The sequence below is a fragment of the Pavona decussata genome, unplaced genomic scaffold (genome assembly GCF_977016875.1).
Source record: "Pavona decussata unplaced genomic scaffold, jaPavDecu1.1 SCAFFOLD_128, whole genome shotgun sequence".
Lineage (NCBI taxonomy): Eukaryota > Metazoa > Cnidaria > Anthozoa > Scleractinia > Agariciidae > Pavona > Pavona decussata.
In genome coordinates, this window is record NW_028145542.1 from 2,373,880 (window position 1) to 2,391,827 (window position 17,948).

Here is a 17,948-nt window from a genome sequence, read left to right on the forward strand (position 1 = left end):
GACACGAAAGATCAAAAGAACAGCTTTTTAATTACAAGTAGTTCTTGTAATTCGTGTTAATTTAAAGGTGGTTTACGGCGCTCACCCGTAACAATTTTGAATCGCTTTACCTTTTGGAAATTAACAATTAAGAACGGTTTAACGCTTGTTTCTGCACGTGAATACCTTCTATTTTCTGTTTCCTAATTTTTGCGATCGTTTACTAGACAATGAAGTAGTTAATCTTACTTTGCGTGACTTGTTAACTTAATTGTTTTTGGTTGAGACATTTTGGCTCCGTTTTTTATGTATTTTTCAAACACCTTAATGAGACAATGAATTAGCTTTAAGGGAAAATGACCTCGTGGAATGGCTTGTCGCGTGACGTTCGGAATGGCATAATGATGCGAGATGTGGAATGATTTATACAAATAAATTAACCGAAGTGCGCATCCTGTTTTTCCGCCAATTTTATAAGAGCAGCATCTTTTTTGATGTTGCGGACTGTATATGATGTTATATTATAATTTCAATATGCAGGCTGTTTTTGTCAGGTAGCAGGAAAAATCTTTGTTGTGCATGTACAATTGCAAAAGACGTATATTCACCTAAGGAGAAAATGCAACCCGCTTGGATTTTCTATGACTTTAGGAGAACCTAGCGGTTTATTTCGATAGATATCTGTTGAGAAGGCGCTCAGGGGCCGGTTCCTGGAAGGAGGAATAAACTATACCAGGTATAACAGTTATTCCAGAGATAAATCTGCTATTCTAGGAATACAGAATTTATTCCGGGGATAAAGGTATTCCTGGAATAAGGCACATTTATCCCTGGAATAGAGTTAATTATTACACCTTTCAGGAACCGGCCCCAGTTCAATAAGAAATTCGGCTCAAGTTGTTAAGGAAATCTACTTCGGCAAAATATCAGCTCAGAATTTCTAAATACTACTTCTAATTTCTTTCATTCTTTGAGAGGCAAATAGTACTGAATGCTGATAAGTTGTAACAGAAGGCATTTTTTCTTAATTTTCACTGAGCGCAGAATTACTTACTCCTGATTAGTAGAGCGGCGAAAATACTCGCTCTTGATTGGCTAAGTGCATGCGCCATTTCTGCATTTACTTGGTTTCTTCATTTTGTGTCTGATCAACAACGAATTCTGGAAATCAAGTGCTGCAGCTGTAAAAGAAATTCCTTAAGGTGAATGTTCGTGTCTTACAAGAAACAGCAAAACAGTATTTTATTTTGTGTCAAAAGCTCAAAACTTGGAGCGGATTTGTTTAGATGAACAACTGAAATCAGTCATGGCGACCAAGTGCTTTCACTTCGCTACTTCAGTCTTCTTCCAACGAACGATAACCGAGCGTAACAGTGTCTTTCGATGGGAGGAAGCAGCAGGTCAAATCAAAGTTGGTACAACAACTATGATCGAATTCGGTGGAAGAAATTACCCTGGAAGTTTTTTCTTTGGATCCACCGTTTGCTATTTTTATCGATCTGTGTTCGTGTTATTTTCAAGCGGCAAAAAGCTTCACAGCGCAGGTGAATCAATTAATTGATGACTAATATTTGGTTTAATCGCTGTTAGTTTGCTCCTGAATTAAACTTGTATTTTCTGTCGATTACGTGTGTATTAGAATCAACATTCTTGTCAGTTTTTTTCTGTTTTGTACGCTACGAAAGAATTAAACAATGTGTTTGTTTGCTTTGCGTACGGATTAGAGTGTTCTTACTCCGGGCCTGACTATTTTATGACTCGAAAGGTTTAAGAAAATTTTGCCCTCTGCGGTATAAACTGTAATTCCAATGACAACTCGTAGAATTATAATTAAGGATTAACTTTCACTTGTATTTTCAAAGTTTTCGCAAATTTGGGAAAACTGTGAAAATGCCGTGAAAATTTAACTTAATTCTACCCGGCCTCTACTTGAAAAAGTGTTTATGATGCGCCATTTACTGATGAGTAATCTGTTTGCAGGCAAAGTTCATGAACTTGTGTTATTTTTAGCATGCGCCGGCGAGAATGAATTTTTGGCGTCACACCAAATACAAAAAAAAGTATTATCTCCGCTTTCACAAGGTGCACCTAGACGATTAATACGGAAAAATACTGTCTTAACGGCTGGTATTCGCTTTAGTAATTTTCTCGTGCTCTGTCCTTTTGTTTCTCCCGCTGCTGTGCCATTCAAATCGGTTGTCCGATCCTGTGGTGCTGCATATGGACGGACGGACGGACGGACACTGACGTCATAGCCAAAACAAAATTTCTTGCATCGATAGGTTACCATATTTTCTTACCTATGGTGCTACGCGTGCGCGTCATCGGCGCGCGGAGCTCCGCTACTCAGGGGTTCTTATATGCAGATTTTTACTTTTCTACTCTCTTTGAAATCAGAACGTTGTTTCGAATTTTGGTCAAAGATCGTACAGTGAAGTGTTTTCTGTTAGAATATTATCGCAACACCCCTGTAAACGCCTCAAAAATCCGTATTCAACGTGTGTGTTGAAACATTTACCGGCGTAGCCTAAGAATTCAAGGACTTTGAATCCAGACTGCGAAAATCTTGCTCCATTCGTTTTCCTTCGACAAATTCAAAATTGTTCTCCTTCACAAACCAAAAATATCGTATTAAAATTTTGAAGATTAGCCACGGGCTTATATGCCAAAGGGGTGTCTTGGTGAGAGATTTGGAGAGCTTATAACTGGGAAGACGAGAGAGCTTTATTTGCGCAATTTTACGGTAGTGGATTTAACGATGGTTTACAAACAGTTTTAACGCGTATAAAAACATGCCCATGAGAGCACTGCAAGTTTACATCGGTGTCTGCCGTTCCAGGTTTTATTGATTTCTATAAGTTTTAAAAAAGTTGTATCATTGTTTTACAATAAATTACCGTAAGCTTGTGAGGGAGATCTGGTAAACTAATGCGAATGCTTATAGCTTCGCGCTACAAAGAAATGCGAATTCATCTCAAAACTGTTACTTGTATGCAGTTAGAAACTACTTGACTAAAATATAGATACAAAAGTTATTTAGCTCTGATATATTATATGTTTTTACTTTTTTGTTGACCTTTACGTTATTATTATTAGTAGTCACAACTTTAATTAGTTTTTGTTCTCCCGTGAAGATTTCAATAGCCATCTTCCAGTGAGCCGTTTTCAAACGTATCAGTTGTCACTTTGCCAAAAACGTAACAAAATATTTTCGTCCACACAAGCATTGACGTGTCTTTTTCACCAGTTCACACAAAGCGTTTTTGTTTGAAAAAAAAAAAGAAAAAAACGAAGTAAAAGTTCTTTACTACCGTGAAGTGATCTTAATTATCATAAAATTTGGCGGACCTTTGCTTTGAATTTCTCGAAGAATTAGAAGTGGTTTGAAAAGCTATATATCAAACACTGAAAAAACGTTTCATCCGACTTCCAAACATCTCTAAGTTGGTTTAAAAACCTCGACTGCACCTCGTTCATTCAAACCACTCCTCGGTGTTTGAGAATCGGATGAAACACTCTTCCTCGTGTTGTTATTGTTGTTGTTGTTTTCTTTTCTTTTTTCTTTTCTTTTTTTTTTTTTTGCGTGTTATTGAATTCTTACATTGTTTTAAAATATTAGGGAATTGACATACATCTTACATAAAACAACACATTCACTGGCAAACAAACACACTACACTGCATACGCGCTTGGTAAATAAAAACATAATGATTGTTAAAAATAAAAGCCGCCGTTACACGTTAAAACTTTAAGCTGAAACTTGTGTGCAACGGCGCTGCGAAACAAGTTTCAGCAGGCGTTGCACCGTGTAACATGGTCGGTTTTGTGAAACTCTTTTCGAACTTCCGTTGCGAGACAAGTTTCACGAAAAGTAGAACCGCTTTCTACTTCTGGAACGGCTTGCAACGGTTGCAGTGGTGAAAAAAGAAAAGTTTCACCGTGTAACACCACTTCGTGAAACTGGTCTCGTTCGCCGTTGCACACAAGTTTCAGCTAAAATTTTCAACGTGTAACTGCCCTACTTCATTTAATGGACACTGAATTTATGAATTGTGCGATTTAGCAATTCTACTTTCGCGTTGATAGATTGGAGCGATCTTTGACAAGAGGACCTGAAAAGACGGTTTTTAAAAAGTGTTATTTCTACAACAGTAGACAATATTATATTGTTTTAAAATAATTATTAAATGATTCATCAATAGAAAATCCTCATTCCTTGTCCATAAACCAAACATTTTATCAACATCAGAAAGTGATTGTATCCTAAAATTGTTGCTGTTGCACCAAATAATCAAGTCTGTCCAAAGTAGTTTAATAATAGGGCATGAAATGAGTAAACGTTCGAGGGATTTGTCCTTAAGTGCTAATAAAGGAGAAACTTGACGAGCTGATTTTACCCATTTTCTTGAGGAGGCTGTTCGTTACTAGGTACCTATTTAATATTTTATATTAAAACTCTCTTGATCTTGTGTCTAAAACTACTTTAAGTGGCAACTTGTAAATTTCATTCCACTCCAGGTGATCATCTTTAAAGATCTCTGTATACAGGTATTTCAATGGTTGCGATTTTTGAAGTAAATTCCTGACAGATCCTTCAAGAGGAAGCTTTGCTTGACCCATGAGATTCACTAGAATTTGCTTTTTGAGACCAAAATCTTCTTTTCTGATAAAGTTTACTTTTCTTCCGAATATGTTTATGTCATTGCAGTCGGTGGAATAGCATCCACTACTGCCATAAGCTCAAAAACGTCAACCGGAGAAAACTTAGACCCAATCAAACTACCCGTTGTAATAAATCGATTTTGTCTCAGTCACTAAATCCCCTCTTTAGGCTAATAATGTGTTAAAGAGGGACTCACCACTAACACAAATAGGCTTATTGTTCCATATGACTGTTTCTGCTATCTGATGATAAATCATTTTTACACTTTGTAAGTTTTGTTCCTTAATATATTATTAAAAGAGTATTATATTAATAATATTTTTAACCTTAGGCCGCTATCTTGATCACAATCATCTTATGTTAAATGAGACTGACAAGTTTCAATTCATCATAAACTGTGAATTCCTGGACGAAAAAAAAATCGTTTTCTGTGAAATATGATCTGCGCTCTTCACCCTCTCCACTTCACCGTCTTTAACATGTTATTGAATCATTTGGTTTTCACGAAAAAAACATCTCAGTAAAATAGCAAATACCACAACTAACAAAACTAGAACCTTCCAGTACATAGCACTGGTTTCACTACCCCTGCCCTCTTTCTGAGGCAAGCTACGGGTCTTGGTCCCGTAAATCACATTGCCAGGGGCATCTTCAATGGCTTTCTTGGCTCCTGCCCAAGTACCAGGTCCCATGAGGCGATATTGTACCGGTGTACAAAGACCAAAACAGCACCTTAAGGCCAAAGCAGGATCTCTAAATAAGAGCCACCACAAGTCTGGCTTGCAACCAACCTCATCGGCTATTTCATCACAGTAGGGAACGTAGTCAACCTGTGATAAAAACGAGAAAAAAAGGGAATACAGTGTATCCCCAAATACTGCCTGCAAGCAAGCTTGCTAGGGTGTGGGGTCAGGGAGTGGGGGATATAAAGAGAGCTTATAAGGAAGTCTCAAAGTTTAGAACATTTGAGCTCAAAAAGTTTACCCAAAAAATGTAAGTTGGTGGAGATTAATTCATTGATGGCATCCTAATGTTTTGCATTGGCTGGAAGTGACGAAAAACAAAATGGTGGAAGGGTTCTCTCCCTCCTTCCCTCCCTCCCTCCCTCCCTCCCCTCCTCCCACCCTAAGAGAGCTTGCAGGCTAATTCCCATAAGGGAGGCAGTTCTGCATGCCATTCTTGTGACAAGGTTGATGCAACATCTTTCTTATGACATGATCAAGCTAAAACTTTTAGCTCCTTTCTATCTTTATCACAACACAGTATGCTGTAGACAATACTGGACATTGCTGATCCTTCATATAGCAGCTAAGAAGGTTGTGTTTCTCGTATGGATATCCCAGTAGCTGAGAGGTTAGAGCATCAAAACAGTGCTCATAAGGTCTTGGACTTGTCACACTCAGGCACTAAGATGCTTCCTTGTCCCAATCCAGTCGTGTGAAAAGGTTGTAATAACCGGACCAACCATTGTTTTAAAAATTCATTTGACCATATAACTGCAGAGGTTTAAAGGGCTTGCCTCAAAAAAGTTAGGTCTAGAAAGAGGACACAACTTCCTTTTAAAAAGGTCACAGATCTAACTAAGTTCTTTTAAGCCCCCCCCCCCCCCCACCCGGGGGGCTTATTTGTTTTTTGGCCTATTTTTTTTTTTTTTAGAGGTGGGGTGGTGAGGTTTGTGGCATTCTATCCAGCCAATTGTAATTTTTACTTAGTCCCCATTTGGAATGAAAAAAAAAAAAAAACGGAAGGAGACGAAAAGAAAAGTAAGCTCACACCAAATAAATGGAGTTTCTATTTTCACCACTGCAAATCATTTCAGTGAACATCAGACTACTAGCATCTGACTCCTTCATTAAATAGGTGTCTCCCCTTTTGAAGCCATTTTCTTTTTTGGATGCCTTCTCCCTAGAAATTCAGCTTAATCACCCCACTCACTGGTGTCTGCCACGGCATGGTAAATTGAAACTTCTGGAGGACTGAGCTTTTGGAGTATACTTGAAACACCTTAAGATCTTCCTTATTACAACAAAAGTTTGAGTTTAGAACCAGTTGCCCAGTGTCAACATTTTGCTAGGCATAAAACTGGCCTGGGGCATAAAAATAAGGCCATTAGATAGCTGCTACAACAGGGTCTGATTAGGAATTTATTGAAAATCACTGCCGGGTTCGGCATCATATGCCGGTTGAGTTTTTTGTTGGATCGTGTCCTTGCTGCGAGGTACTCCTACCCATCAAGATGGCATCAAAAACCGTGATAAGGTCTATTTGTAATCGTTTGACCGAGAGTGGAGTTTGCACGCTTAACGAATTTCAATCTTACTCAGCATTTAGGCTTCTTTAAGTTTTATATGACAAGGTTGTTGCAGTTTGCTCTAAGTGCTAACATTTGCTGATCAAGACAAAGCTTCTTATCCTATTAAATTTATTAAACATACACAAGACGGGAGATGATTACTCGCATCTCAGACATTTTAATTATTAATTTAAAACTAAAAAAAAGAAATATGTTCCAGTTGCTTCTCCTTTGGCTTGTTCAGCCCGTCCTAATTTATTTGAAAACACACGATAACAGAGAAAAGTTTAATAGTGTTTTTGACGGTTTTGTCGAATTTAGTTAACAAAACGCTTTCTTATCTAGACAACATGACAAGGCAGCAGATGATAAATATTATTCAAAGATCTGAGAAGACAACAGCAAATCTTCATAACTGAAGGAAAAGATACAATTTCGAGTTAACCCAATAACATTTCATTTTTTCAAGCCTAACAAATGTGATCGTTGGAGGGGTCGAAGTTGGAAAAAATGAACTTTTCCTGTTCGCTTTCTTTTGTGCATCCGGTTTGCGATATAACACAAGATTCTCTAAATTAATCCATTGGGGGGGAGGAGTTGACTGTTTTAAACCGTCAACTTACTGTTTCAAGATGTTTTTATTGTTAAACTAGATCAAAAAATCTTCCAATATAAATAGTTTTTTGAACGCTTCCAAGCTCAGGGTTTATATTCCAAATCTTGCGGTAAATCGATGAAAAGAACTTTCCTTTCCGTCTCTCTTAACTCATTAGTTACCTAAATTATAGATGGCGTTCTCTTTTAACAATTACTTTCATTTGCAAATTGTTTGTGAATTTTAAATGAACTCAACTCAAAAGGGTTTAGTTAGAACCAAACTAAAGGAAACCCCACATCTTTCAAGTGTGTTTATTGTGTTTATCAAAAGTTATTTCAATCTTTTGTCACCCGAATATGGACTTTAAGAATAAAACCTTTCCCGTATTTGAGAGTTGTGAGCTTATTTTTCCAAGCGATAAAACGGCGATTACTGGCGAAGAAACAAATGTTTTCGCTTCTCGTGTGGCTAAGGATTTTTCGATCATCCTTGTCTCTGAACTGACTTACTTACCGCCGGTAAGATGACTGTTTACAATTTAGGCCGGCACTTAGGCTAACAGCACTTCAGCATTTGAATAAAACTATGGCCGATCAGAAAAAAAAATGGGAGATATAGAAGCGGTTTGCATTCCTTAGACTAATCAACTTCTTTTGCACTCGTATATGCACTACAAGGATTTATACTACAAAGACAACTGTATAATAAAATATGTTTTACGAAATAACTTTTTATTGTCAATGATAATGTACAACTGTTAACCTGGGAATGAAACAGCCGCCTAGATACCGCTTTAAACTGAACAAAACATTTAGTAACTCTTAACTTGATGGACAAAATAGTTTTCTGATTGTGTCCTTCGCTGCTTGTCTGACTTCTGTGATCTTCCAGCAGTAAAGAAATGGGTTTAATGACGAGTTGAAATAAACTAAAGTTAAAGTAAATGAGTATGCAAGAAAAGTAGTTGAAGACAGTTGACCTCGTGCTGCTCCCTGAATTACCAACGGCCCCACTAAAGTAGCTGGTAAATAACAAAGAACTAATGTTAACTGCAACCACAGTGCAGTGAACACTGTCTTTCTGTATCGCGCAATGTTTTGTGGAATTGTTTGGTTTGGTTGTCCTTGAACATTGTCTTGAACTTGACTTTGATGATGACGCAGCCTAAGAAAAATCCTTGTGTAACAGTAAATCGAGGTAACTAGACACAGTAGTGCAATTGTGTAGATATACCATAATGATATTAATTCATTCCAAAGGTACGCTATGGAACCCAGAAAGGAAAAAACCCAAAAGGCAATCACAGCTACATATGTTCGCTTTAAAGTTACAACTTGTCTGTATCTGAGCCCTAACAACAGGGCGAGAAGTCTGTCCACACCTATGGCCGACAATGTCAACAAAGACACTATACCAAAAATACACCCCGTTATAAATACTACAGGAAATGTAAAGCGACAAATATTCCATCGTTCGTTCACCATAGACATCCAGAAGGTAACACGAATCGGTTCCACAATGATACCAACACAGAGATCCGTTATCGCTAGGCTGCAAAACAACAGTTTGGAGGGCGGATGAAGCGACCTGTCCTTGTGAAGGGCGACAAGGATCAGAGTATTTCCCAGAAATGCAGTAATGGAAAGAAAAATGTTTAACACTGAAAGGATTATTAGCTGGTTGTGTACACCTCTGGTTAATTCTGCCGAGCAGTGCAGTTCTTCGTATGATTTGCGGATTGCGTCTCCAGTAAAGTTTTTCATCGCCGCCATGTTACTGCAGTGTGAGCTGGTTTCTGAGCAATTCAGTTTTATTGCTCCTTTATACATTAAACATTGACGACAAAATGTCTTTGCTAAACCAAACTCATTTCAAATTAACTCAGCACGTTTATTGAAACATTGGCGACAAAATGTCTTCGCTATACCAGACTCATTTCCAATTAACTCAGCACATTTATTATGCCTCTTTGATTGTCAGATCACTACCATGCAGATGTTCACTTTAAGTAAGTCGAAATTGAAAATTGCCTACTACATTGTCCTTAATAATTTGGAAGCTGAAATGCCGTAAAAGTTTAAGTATGAGCTCTTGACTTCAGTTCGTTCATTGGTCTTTTTAGTGACTTATTTTCGGAGATCGCTTGTTTTAGGAGGCCGCTCATTGTAACTAGAGAGAATTATGCGAGCGGTTCAGAACAAAAAAACTTAAAACCCCATGAAATAATCATGATATTTACAGCTTAAAACACTAACATTAGCAGTCTAAAAGCTTATATTCATGAGGGATAATAATAGGTGGAATATATTTCTCCCAAATTTTAGGAGATTCTATTTTGGTAGGCTTATTTTCTCAGGGGCATATGTTTGAAATCAGTTTTACTGTGATATCGGGATATGTCGCATCCGTATTGTATTTGAAGACGAAGACAACACCTTTTAATTCCAGAAAAACTTTCATCGCTTATGTAAATTAATCTTTAAGGATGGCTTTCATAGATCTTAGTATGTTTCTCGTTTAATTTCCTTGTCGTTACTTGATATGGCGAGAAACAATTAATTGGTTAACTTAATCCTGAAAAGTTGATTTCAAACTAATGGATTTTATAGGCTCTTTTTGTTGTGATCATTTCACAATATTTTAATTGATCAGCAGATATTACCAAGTATAGCAAATTAAAACAACTTTTTCAAATAAAACTGAAGAAGCCCAAATAAAAGTCAGATAGGAACTAATGAAACTCCACTTTCGGCTCAAACAAATTGTCACGCGGCAGTTTGCAGGAGAATTAAAAGTAAAAGATTCCTGTTATGTTAAACCCTCGCCTTCAAGAACAGTAGTATTAAAACGTATTTCACACTAGTCTCTGAACATGAATACCTTCTATTTTCTGTTTGCTATTCTCACTGTCTAAATAAGCACGAAACTAGCCTGCGCTCTACGCGGTAATTTAAAGTCAATGCCACCCGTGTTTCGTGGGACTTTATCTCGCTATTTAAACAAACCATTCCTGCTCTTTAGTCCTTCTCACCAAATTACGCCGTTCTTGGATATTAGAATGTTTTTTTTTTCTTTTTATCCACCCACCTCCCCTTCGGCGACGCGTCTTACTTTTCCTTTCTCTGTCCTACGATCCTCTATCTTTGCAAAATCTCACCTCCCATATCTTAATTAAGCAAAGGCAATGAGTCATGTAATGACAGCCCGTGAAAATGGTTTACTAATTTTTGCGATCGTTTACTGTAGGATGAAGTAGTTAATCTCACTTTGCATGATTTTGGAAATATACTCACTTGATTAAGTTGTTTTTGGTTGAGACATTTTGGCTCCGTTTTTTGAAACACCTTTATGAATTAGCTTTAGAGGAAATAGGTTCGCGAAATGGCTTGTCGCATGACATTTGGAATGGCATAATAATGCGAAATGCGGAATGACTTATACAAATAAATTGACTGAAGAGCGCATCCTGTTTTCCCGCCAATTTTATAAGAGCAGCAGCTTTTTTGATGTTGCGTACTTTATACGATGCTAATTATCATTTCAATCTGCAGGATATTTTTGTCAGGTAGTAAAAATCTTTGTTATGCATTTACAATTGGAAAAGACGTATATTCACCTAAAGAAAAGATGCAACCCACTTAGATTTTCTATGACTTTCTATGACATCCACTTTTCCATTTTAAAATTTTCTATGTTTAAAACATGTTAAAAGCAATCAAGTAATGTGTGCCAGCATAAATTCAGGATCACCTAGCGGTTGAATGAGAAGTTTGACTCAATTTGTTCAGGAAATCTGGAGTTTTCTTCGGCAAAATATCAGCTCAGAATTTCCATATACTGGAAAATTAATTTCGTTCGTTCTAAAGCCGGAGGCAAATCTGTCATCATAGTACGCAGAAAATTTACCTAGTAATTTCGTAAAGCTAATAACAGCTCGTAAATATTAATTCTGGAAATAATATTGTTCTATTGCATAAAAGAACTTTCTGCAAGTTAAATTTTAAATTTCAGCAACTGAACAGATCAGACTATGATAGCTTACGCAAATAAATAAATAAAACAGGACGAAATGCCATGAATCCGCAAACTGAAACGTTGAGGAAACGCGTGACAACGTCGCGGAAACACAAAGGGTAGCGTAAATCTAAAGTAAATCCGTTGACAGAAACGTAACGCAAACAGACAACGACGGAAATCTAACAAAATAAATGTAACGGAAACATGATACAACGTTTCCGTTCAGGAAACATGACGGAAACGTGACACATACCTAATGAATGAGTTGTGTACGTTTCTGCAACACGGAAACGTGACGTAAATCAGCATTTTCATGTTACCGTCATGGAGTTTAAGAAATACGGAAACTTGAATTTTCGTCCTGTGTCAGGGACTGATGTTTGTAATTTTATGGTGATACCAAGATATAAAGGGGAGGCAAAAAATTTGAATTATAGGAAAACATAGACCTGTTTACAAGCAAATTAATCTTCAAAGATGGTTTTGGTAGATCTTCATACATTTCTGTTTATATTGCTAGTCATAACTTGTCATGGCGACAAACATTCTATTTGTCAACTTTTAATGCTAAAAAAACTGACTTCAAGCTAATAAAAAGTCTTTCAAAACAACACTTTGCTCATCATGACCAAGTCTTCGTAACTGAGGGGGGAGATCCAATTTCCAGTTTATCCAAAAACCTTTTATTTTCAAGCATACAGAAACTTGTTTGTAGAAGGGAAACATAGAAAAATTGAACCTCTGTTGTTTGTTACTGCATTGCGATATAAACATAAAATTCAGAGTATAACCACCCCACCCTTCCTCGCCAAAAAATATCAAACTGTAAAATCCTTCCGATAATAAACCCATGCATGTACTGTCAATTTCTAGGTTTTAAGCTGTTGACTTAGTGTTCCAATATATCACTACCACGAAGCTGTTCAGTTTCAGGAAGTCCACGTTAAAATTTTCCTGACACGTTCTCATTAATAACTTTGAAGCTCTGAACCTTTCCCGTTTTGCGAGTTTGTGGGCGTATTTCTCCAACCAATAAAACGGCAATTATTACAAAGAAACAAATGCTTTCGTGGCCTGTGGCTTAGCAGTTTTCGATCATTTTCAACTGACTTTCTTACGGTTTTAACTTTACGGTGACTCGGTGTGTAAAGATGACTTCTCTTAAACAAACTTTGAGACTGTTTACAATTTAGGCTGGCACGTAGGTTTACAACACTTCAGCATTTGAACAAAACGGTGAATAGAAAATAATGCAACACAGTCGAGGCGGGTTGCATTTATTACATGAATCAAGGTCTTTTGCACCTGTATATGTGCAACAAGGATTTATATTTAAAAAAATACAACTACAGAGTAAAAGTATGTTTAGCTGAATAACATTTTATTGTAAATTATCCTGTACAAAGTGTTAACCTGGGAATGAACAGCCACTTAGATACCGCTTTAAACTAAACTACCGATACCTGCACAAAACATTTTGTAACTCTTAACTTGATGAACAAAATAGTTTTCTGATTGTGTCCTTCGCTGCTTGTCTGACATCTGTGATCTTCCAGCAGTAAAGAATTGGGTTTAATGACGAGTTGAAATAAATTAATGTTGAAGTAAAATGCAACGCTAGAAATTTAGCTGGAGACAGTTCACCTCGTGCTGGTCCTTGTATTACCAACGGCGCCACTAAAGTAAATGGTAAATAACAAACAACTAATGTTAACTGCACCCACAGTGCAGCAGACACTGTCTTTCTGTATCGTGCAATGTTCTGTGGAATTGTTTGGTTTGGTTGCCCTTGAACATTGTCTTGAACTTGAGTTTGATGATGACGCAGCCTGAGAAAAATCCTTGTGTAACAGTAAATCGAGGTAACTAGACACAGTAGTACAATTGTGTAGATATAGTATAATGATACGAATTCACTCCAAAGAGACACTATGGAACCCACAAAGGAGAAAACCCAAAAAGAGATCACAAGTACATATGCTCGCTTTAAAGTTACAACTTGTCTGTATCTGAGCCCTAACAACAGGGCGAGAAGTCTGTCCACACTTATGGCAGACAATGTCAACAAAGACACTAAACAAAAAATATACCACGCTATAACTACTGCGGTAAATGTAAAGCGACAAATACTCCATCGTCCATTCACCATAGACAACCAGAGACCAACTTGAAAAGGCTCAACAATGATACCAACACAGAGATCCGTTATCGCCAGGCTGCGAAACAACAGTTTGGAGGGCGGATGAAGCGACCTCTCTTTGTGAAGGCTGACAAGGATCAGAGTATTTCCCAGAAATGCAGTAATGGAAAGAAAAATGTTTAACACCGAAAGGATAATCAGCTGGTTGTGTATACCTCCAGTTAATTCTGCCGTGCAGTAAATATTGTATAATTTATGATTTCCGTCTCCAGTAAAGTTTTTCATCGCCATGTTACTGCAGTGTGAGCTAGTTTCTGAGCGATTCAGTTTTATTCAGCTCCTTTATATATAAAGTATTGACGGCAAAATGTCTTTGCTATACCAAACACATTTCAAATTAACTTTGCACATTTATTATGCCTCTTTGATCGTCAGATCACTATTATGCAGATGTTCACTTTAAGTAAGTCGAAATTTAAAATTTCCTACCACATTCTCCGTAATAACTTATAGAAGTTGAAATGCCGTAAAATTTTAAAGATGAGCCTTTGGCTTATAACTTTGTCCATTGGTCTTTTTAGTGACTTGTTTTCGGAAAGCGCTTGTTTTAGGAGGCCGCTCATTGTTATTAGAGAGAATTGTGCAGCGTGAGCTTGAGAAGAAACAAAACTTAAATCCCCTTGAAATAATCATGATATTTACGGCTTAAAACAGCTAACATTAAAAGTCTATAAGCTAATATTCATGAGGGATAATTATCGGAGAAATATATTCCGGACAAATTTGAGGAGATTCTCTTTTTGTGGGCTTATTTTCTCAGCGACGTATGTTTGTAATTTTACGGTGATACCAAGATAGAAATGTTGTATACTTATTAGGAGAGGGAGGCAAAAGATTTGAATTCTCGAAAAACATTGTCCTGTTTACAACCAATTAATATTCAAAGATGGTTCTTGGTAGATCTTCATATTTTCAAGCTTGCAAAAACGTGTTAGTTGGAGGGAAACATAGAAAAATAAACCTCTGTTGCTCGTTACTGGTTTGCGATATAACATAAAATTCAGAGTATAACCACCCCACCCCTCCTCGCCGAAAAATATCACACCGTAAAATCCTCCCGATAATAAACCCGTGAACTGTCGAGGTTGGATATTTTAAGCTGTTAACTTAGTGTTTCTGTGTATCACAACCACACAGCTGTTCAGTTAGAGGAAGTCGATGTTAAAAACTTTCTGCCACGTTCTCATTAATAACTTTGAAGCTGGCATGCCGTTAACTTCAATTGTTTTGATAGCTCTTCATATGTGTCTGTTTATATAATAGCCATACCTTGTCACGGCGACTAACGGTTTATTGATCAACTTTTAATGCTCAAAAATAAATTGATCTCAAGCTGATACAAAGTCTTTCAAAACAACACTTTGTTCATCATGACCAAGTCTTCATACCTGAGGGGAAAGATCCAATTTCCAGTTTATCCAATAACCTTTCATTTACAAGCCTACAGAAACGTGTTCGTTGGAGGGAAACAGAGAAAAAAATGAACATCTGTTTCCGTTCCTGGTTTGCGATACAACATAAAATTCAGAATATAACAACCCCACCCCTCCTCGCTAAAAAATGTCACACTGTAAAATCCTTCCGATAATAAACCCGTGGACTGCTAAGGTTCAAGGTTTTAAGCTGTTAGCTTAGTGTTTCCATATGTCACTACCACGCAGCTGTTCAGTTTAAGGAAATCCATGTTACAAAATTCCCTGCCACGTTCTCATTAATAACCTTGAACCTGGCATGCCGTAAACTTCTAAGTAGGAGCCCTACGGCTTAAATTCGTTCAATACTCTTTTTGCGGCTCACTTTCGGGGAGGGTTTGTTTCAGGAAACGGATATTGGAGGCAATTATCCGTGGGCTTGAGAATAAACACAACTTCAAACCGCTTGGAATAATCATGATGCAGCAGTCTGTAAGCTGATATTCACGAGCGATAATTATCGAAGAAATATATGGCCCAAAAATTTGAGGAGATTCTCTTTTAGTGGGCTTATTTTCTCAGGTACTTATGTTTGGAATTGTACGGTGATATCAAGAAATGAATGTTGTATACTTATGGGGAGGGGAGGAGAAAAGATTTGAATTGTCGAACAACAATCACCTGTTTATAAGCAAATTATTCTTTAAAGATGGTTTTGATACCTCTTCATATGTTTCTGTTTATATTGGTAGCCGGTTTATCGGTCAACTTTTAATGCTCAAAAAATAAATTGTTTTCAAGCAAATAAAAAGGCTTTCAAAACAACACTTTGTCCATCATGACCAAGTCTTCATAACTGAGGGGGAAGATCCGATTTCCAGTTTATCCAATAACCTTTCATTTTCAAGCCTACAGAAACGTATTTTTTGGAGGGAAAAATAAAAAAAATGAACCTTTGTTGTTCGTTCCTGGTTTGCGATATAACATAAAATTCAGAATATAACCACCCCACCCCTCCTCGCTAAAAAATATCACACTTTACAATCCTTCCGATAATAAACCCGTGGCCTGTCAAAGTCGTAGGTTCTAAGCTGCTAACTTAGTGTTTCCATATATCACTACCACGCAGCTGTTCAGTTTAAGGAAGTCCAAGTTAAAAACTTCCTGCCACATTCTCATTAACAAACGTTGAAGCTGGTATGCCGTAAGTATGATCCCTACACTTAAATTCGTTCAATAGTCTTTTAGCGGCTCATTTTTTGGGGAGGGTTTGTTTCAGGCAAGGGATATTGGAGGCAACTATGCGTGGGCTTGAGAATAAACACAACTTAAAACCGCTTGAAATGATCTTGATGTTTACAGCTTAAAACAGCTTCCATCAGCAGTCTATAAGCTAATATTTATGAGGGATAATTATCGAAGAAATATATGGCCCAAAAATTCATTTCAAGCCTGCAGAAACGTGTTCGTTGGCGAAAAACAGAAAAAATGAAAGTCTGTTGTTCGTTACTGGTTTTCGATATAACATTAAATTCAGAGTAAAACCACCCCACCCTTCTTGGCTAAAAAATATCACACCGTAAAATCCTTCCCATAATAAACCCATGTGCTGTCAAGGTTCTAGGTTTTAAGCTGTTAGCTTAGTGTTTCCATATATCACTACCACGGAGCTGTTCAGTTTAAGGAAGTCCATGTTAAAAATTCCCTGCCACGTTCTCATTAATAACTTTGAAGCTGGCATGCCGTAAACTTCTAAGTAGGAGCCCTACAGTTAAATCGTTCAATAGGTTTTTTAGCGGTGTATTTTCGAGGAGGGTTTTTTTCAGGAAACGGATATTGGAGGCAATTATGCGTGGCCTTGAGAATAAACACAATGTGACACCGCTTGAAATAATCATGATGTTTACAGCTTAAAACAGTTTCCATCAGCAGTCTATAAGCTAATATTAACGAGGGATAATTATCGAAGAAACGTATGGCCCAGAAATTTGAGGAGATTCTCTTTTGGTGGGCTGATTTTCTCATGGACTTTTTGCTTTGAATTGTACGATGATATCAAAAAATGAATGTTGTATTCTTATGGGGAGGGGAAGAGAAAAGATTTGAATTCTACTAACTGAACATTTACCTGTTTACAAGCAAATTAAACTTGGATAGATCTTCATATATTTCTGTTTACATTGCTAGTCATAACCTGTCACAGCGACAAACGGTTATTGGTCAACTTTTAATGCTAAAAAAATTGATTTCAAGCTAATAAAAGGTCTTTCGAAACAACAGTTTGTTCATCGTGACCAAGTCTTCATAATTGAGGGAGAAGTTCCAATTTCAAGCTGTTTACTTAGTGTTTTCATATATCACTACCACGCAGTTGTTCAGTTTAAGGAAGTCCATCGGTTAAAAAGTTCCTGCCACGTTCTCATTAATAACTTCGAAGTTGGCATTGCGTAACATTCTAAGTATGATCCCTACGCTTAAATTCGTTCAATAGTCTTTTAGCGGCTCATTTTTGGGGAGGGTTTGTTTCAGGAAACGGATATTGGAGGCAATTATGCGTGGGCTTGAGAATAAACACAACTTAAAACCGCTTGAAATGATCATGATGTTTACAGCTTAAAAAAGCTTCCATCAGCAGTCTATAAGCTAATATTCATGAGGGAGAATTATCGAAGAAATATGTGGCCCAAAAATTTGAGGAGGTTCTTGATCTCCTTTAGTGGGCTTATTTTCTCAGGGACTTATGTTTGGAATTGTACGGTGATATCATGATATGAATGTTGTAAACT

At 37.2% G+C, this 17,948-nt stretch overlaps 4 protein-coding genes across 5 annotated transcripts in view; all 4 read right to left on the minus strand.

Annotated features, from left to right (window-relative positions):
- The window catches only part of LOC146468936 (deoxynucleotidyltransferase terminal-interacting protein 1-like), a 120,273-nt gene that overhangs the window by 41,799 nt on the left and 60,526 nt on the right, over window positions 1-17,948 (minus strand). The gene's annotated exons all lie outside the window — the stretch shown is intronic.
- LOC146468938 (flavin-containing monooxygenase 5-like) overlaps window positions 1-17,948 on the minus strand; it is a 50,101-nt gene that overhangs the window by 17,677 nt on the left and 14,476 nt on the right. The window contains exon 3 of one of the 2 annotated variants that reach the window (XM_085124015.1): window positions 2,800-5,472. The exons of the other annotated variant lie outside the window; for it this stretch is intronic. Coding sequence (XP_084980141.1) covers window positions 5,125-5,472 — 348 coding nt within the window. The 3' untranslated portion in view covers window positions 2,800-5,124. Of the gene's footprint in view, window positions 1-2,799; window positions 5,473-17,948 lie in introns of those variants that run through there. 2 annotated transcript variants of the gene reach the window in all.
- LOC146468942 (melanocyte-stimulating hormone receptor-like) lies at window positions 8,288-9,434 on the minus strand. The gene has a single exon (XM_085124114.1). It carries the CDS (start codon window positions 9,360-9,362, stop codon window positions 8,355-8,357), a length of 1,008 nt encoding a protein of 335 aa, XP_084980240.1. The 5' UTR covers window positions 9,363-9,434; the 3' UTR covers window positions 8,288-8,354.
- Window positions 12,907-13,981, minus strand: LOC146468943 (melanocyte-stimulating hormone receptor-like). Its single transcript, XM_085124128.1, has one exon. It carries the CDS (start codon window positions 13,979-13,981, stop codon window positions 13,037-13,039), a length of 945 nt encoding a protein of 314 aa, XP_084980254.1. The 3' UTR covers window positions 12,907-13,036.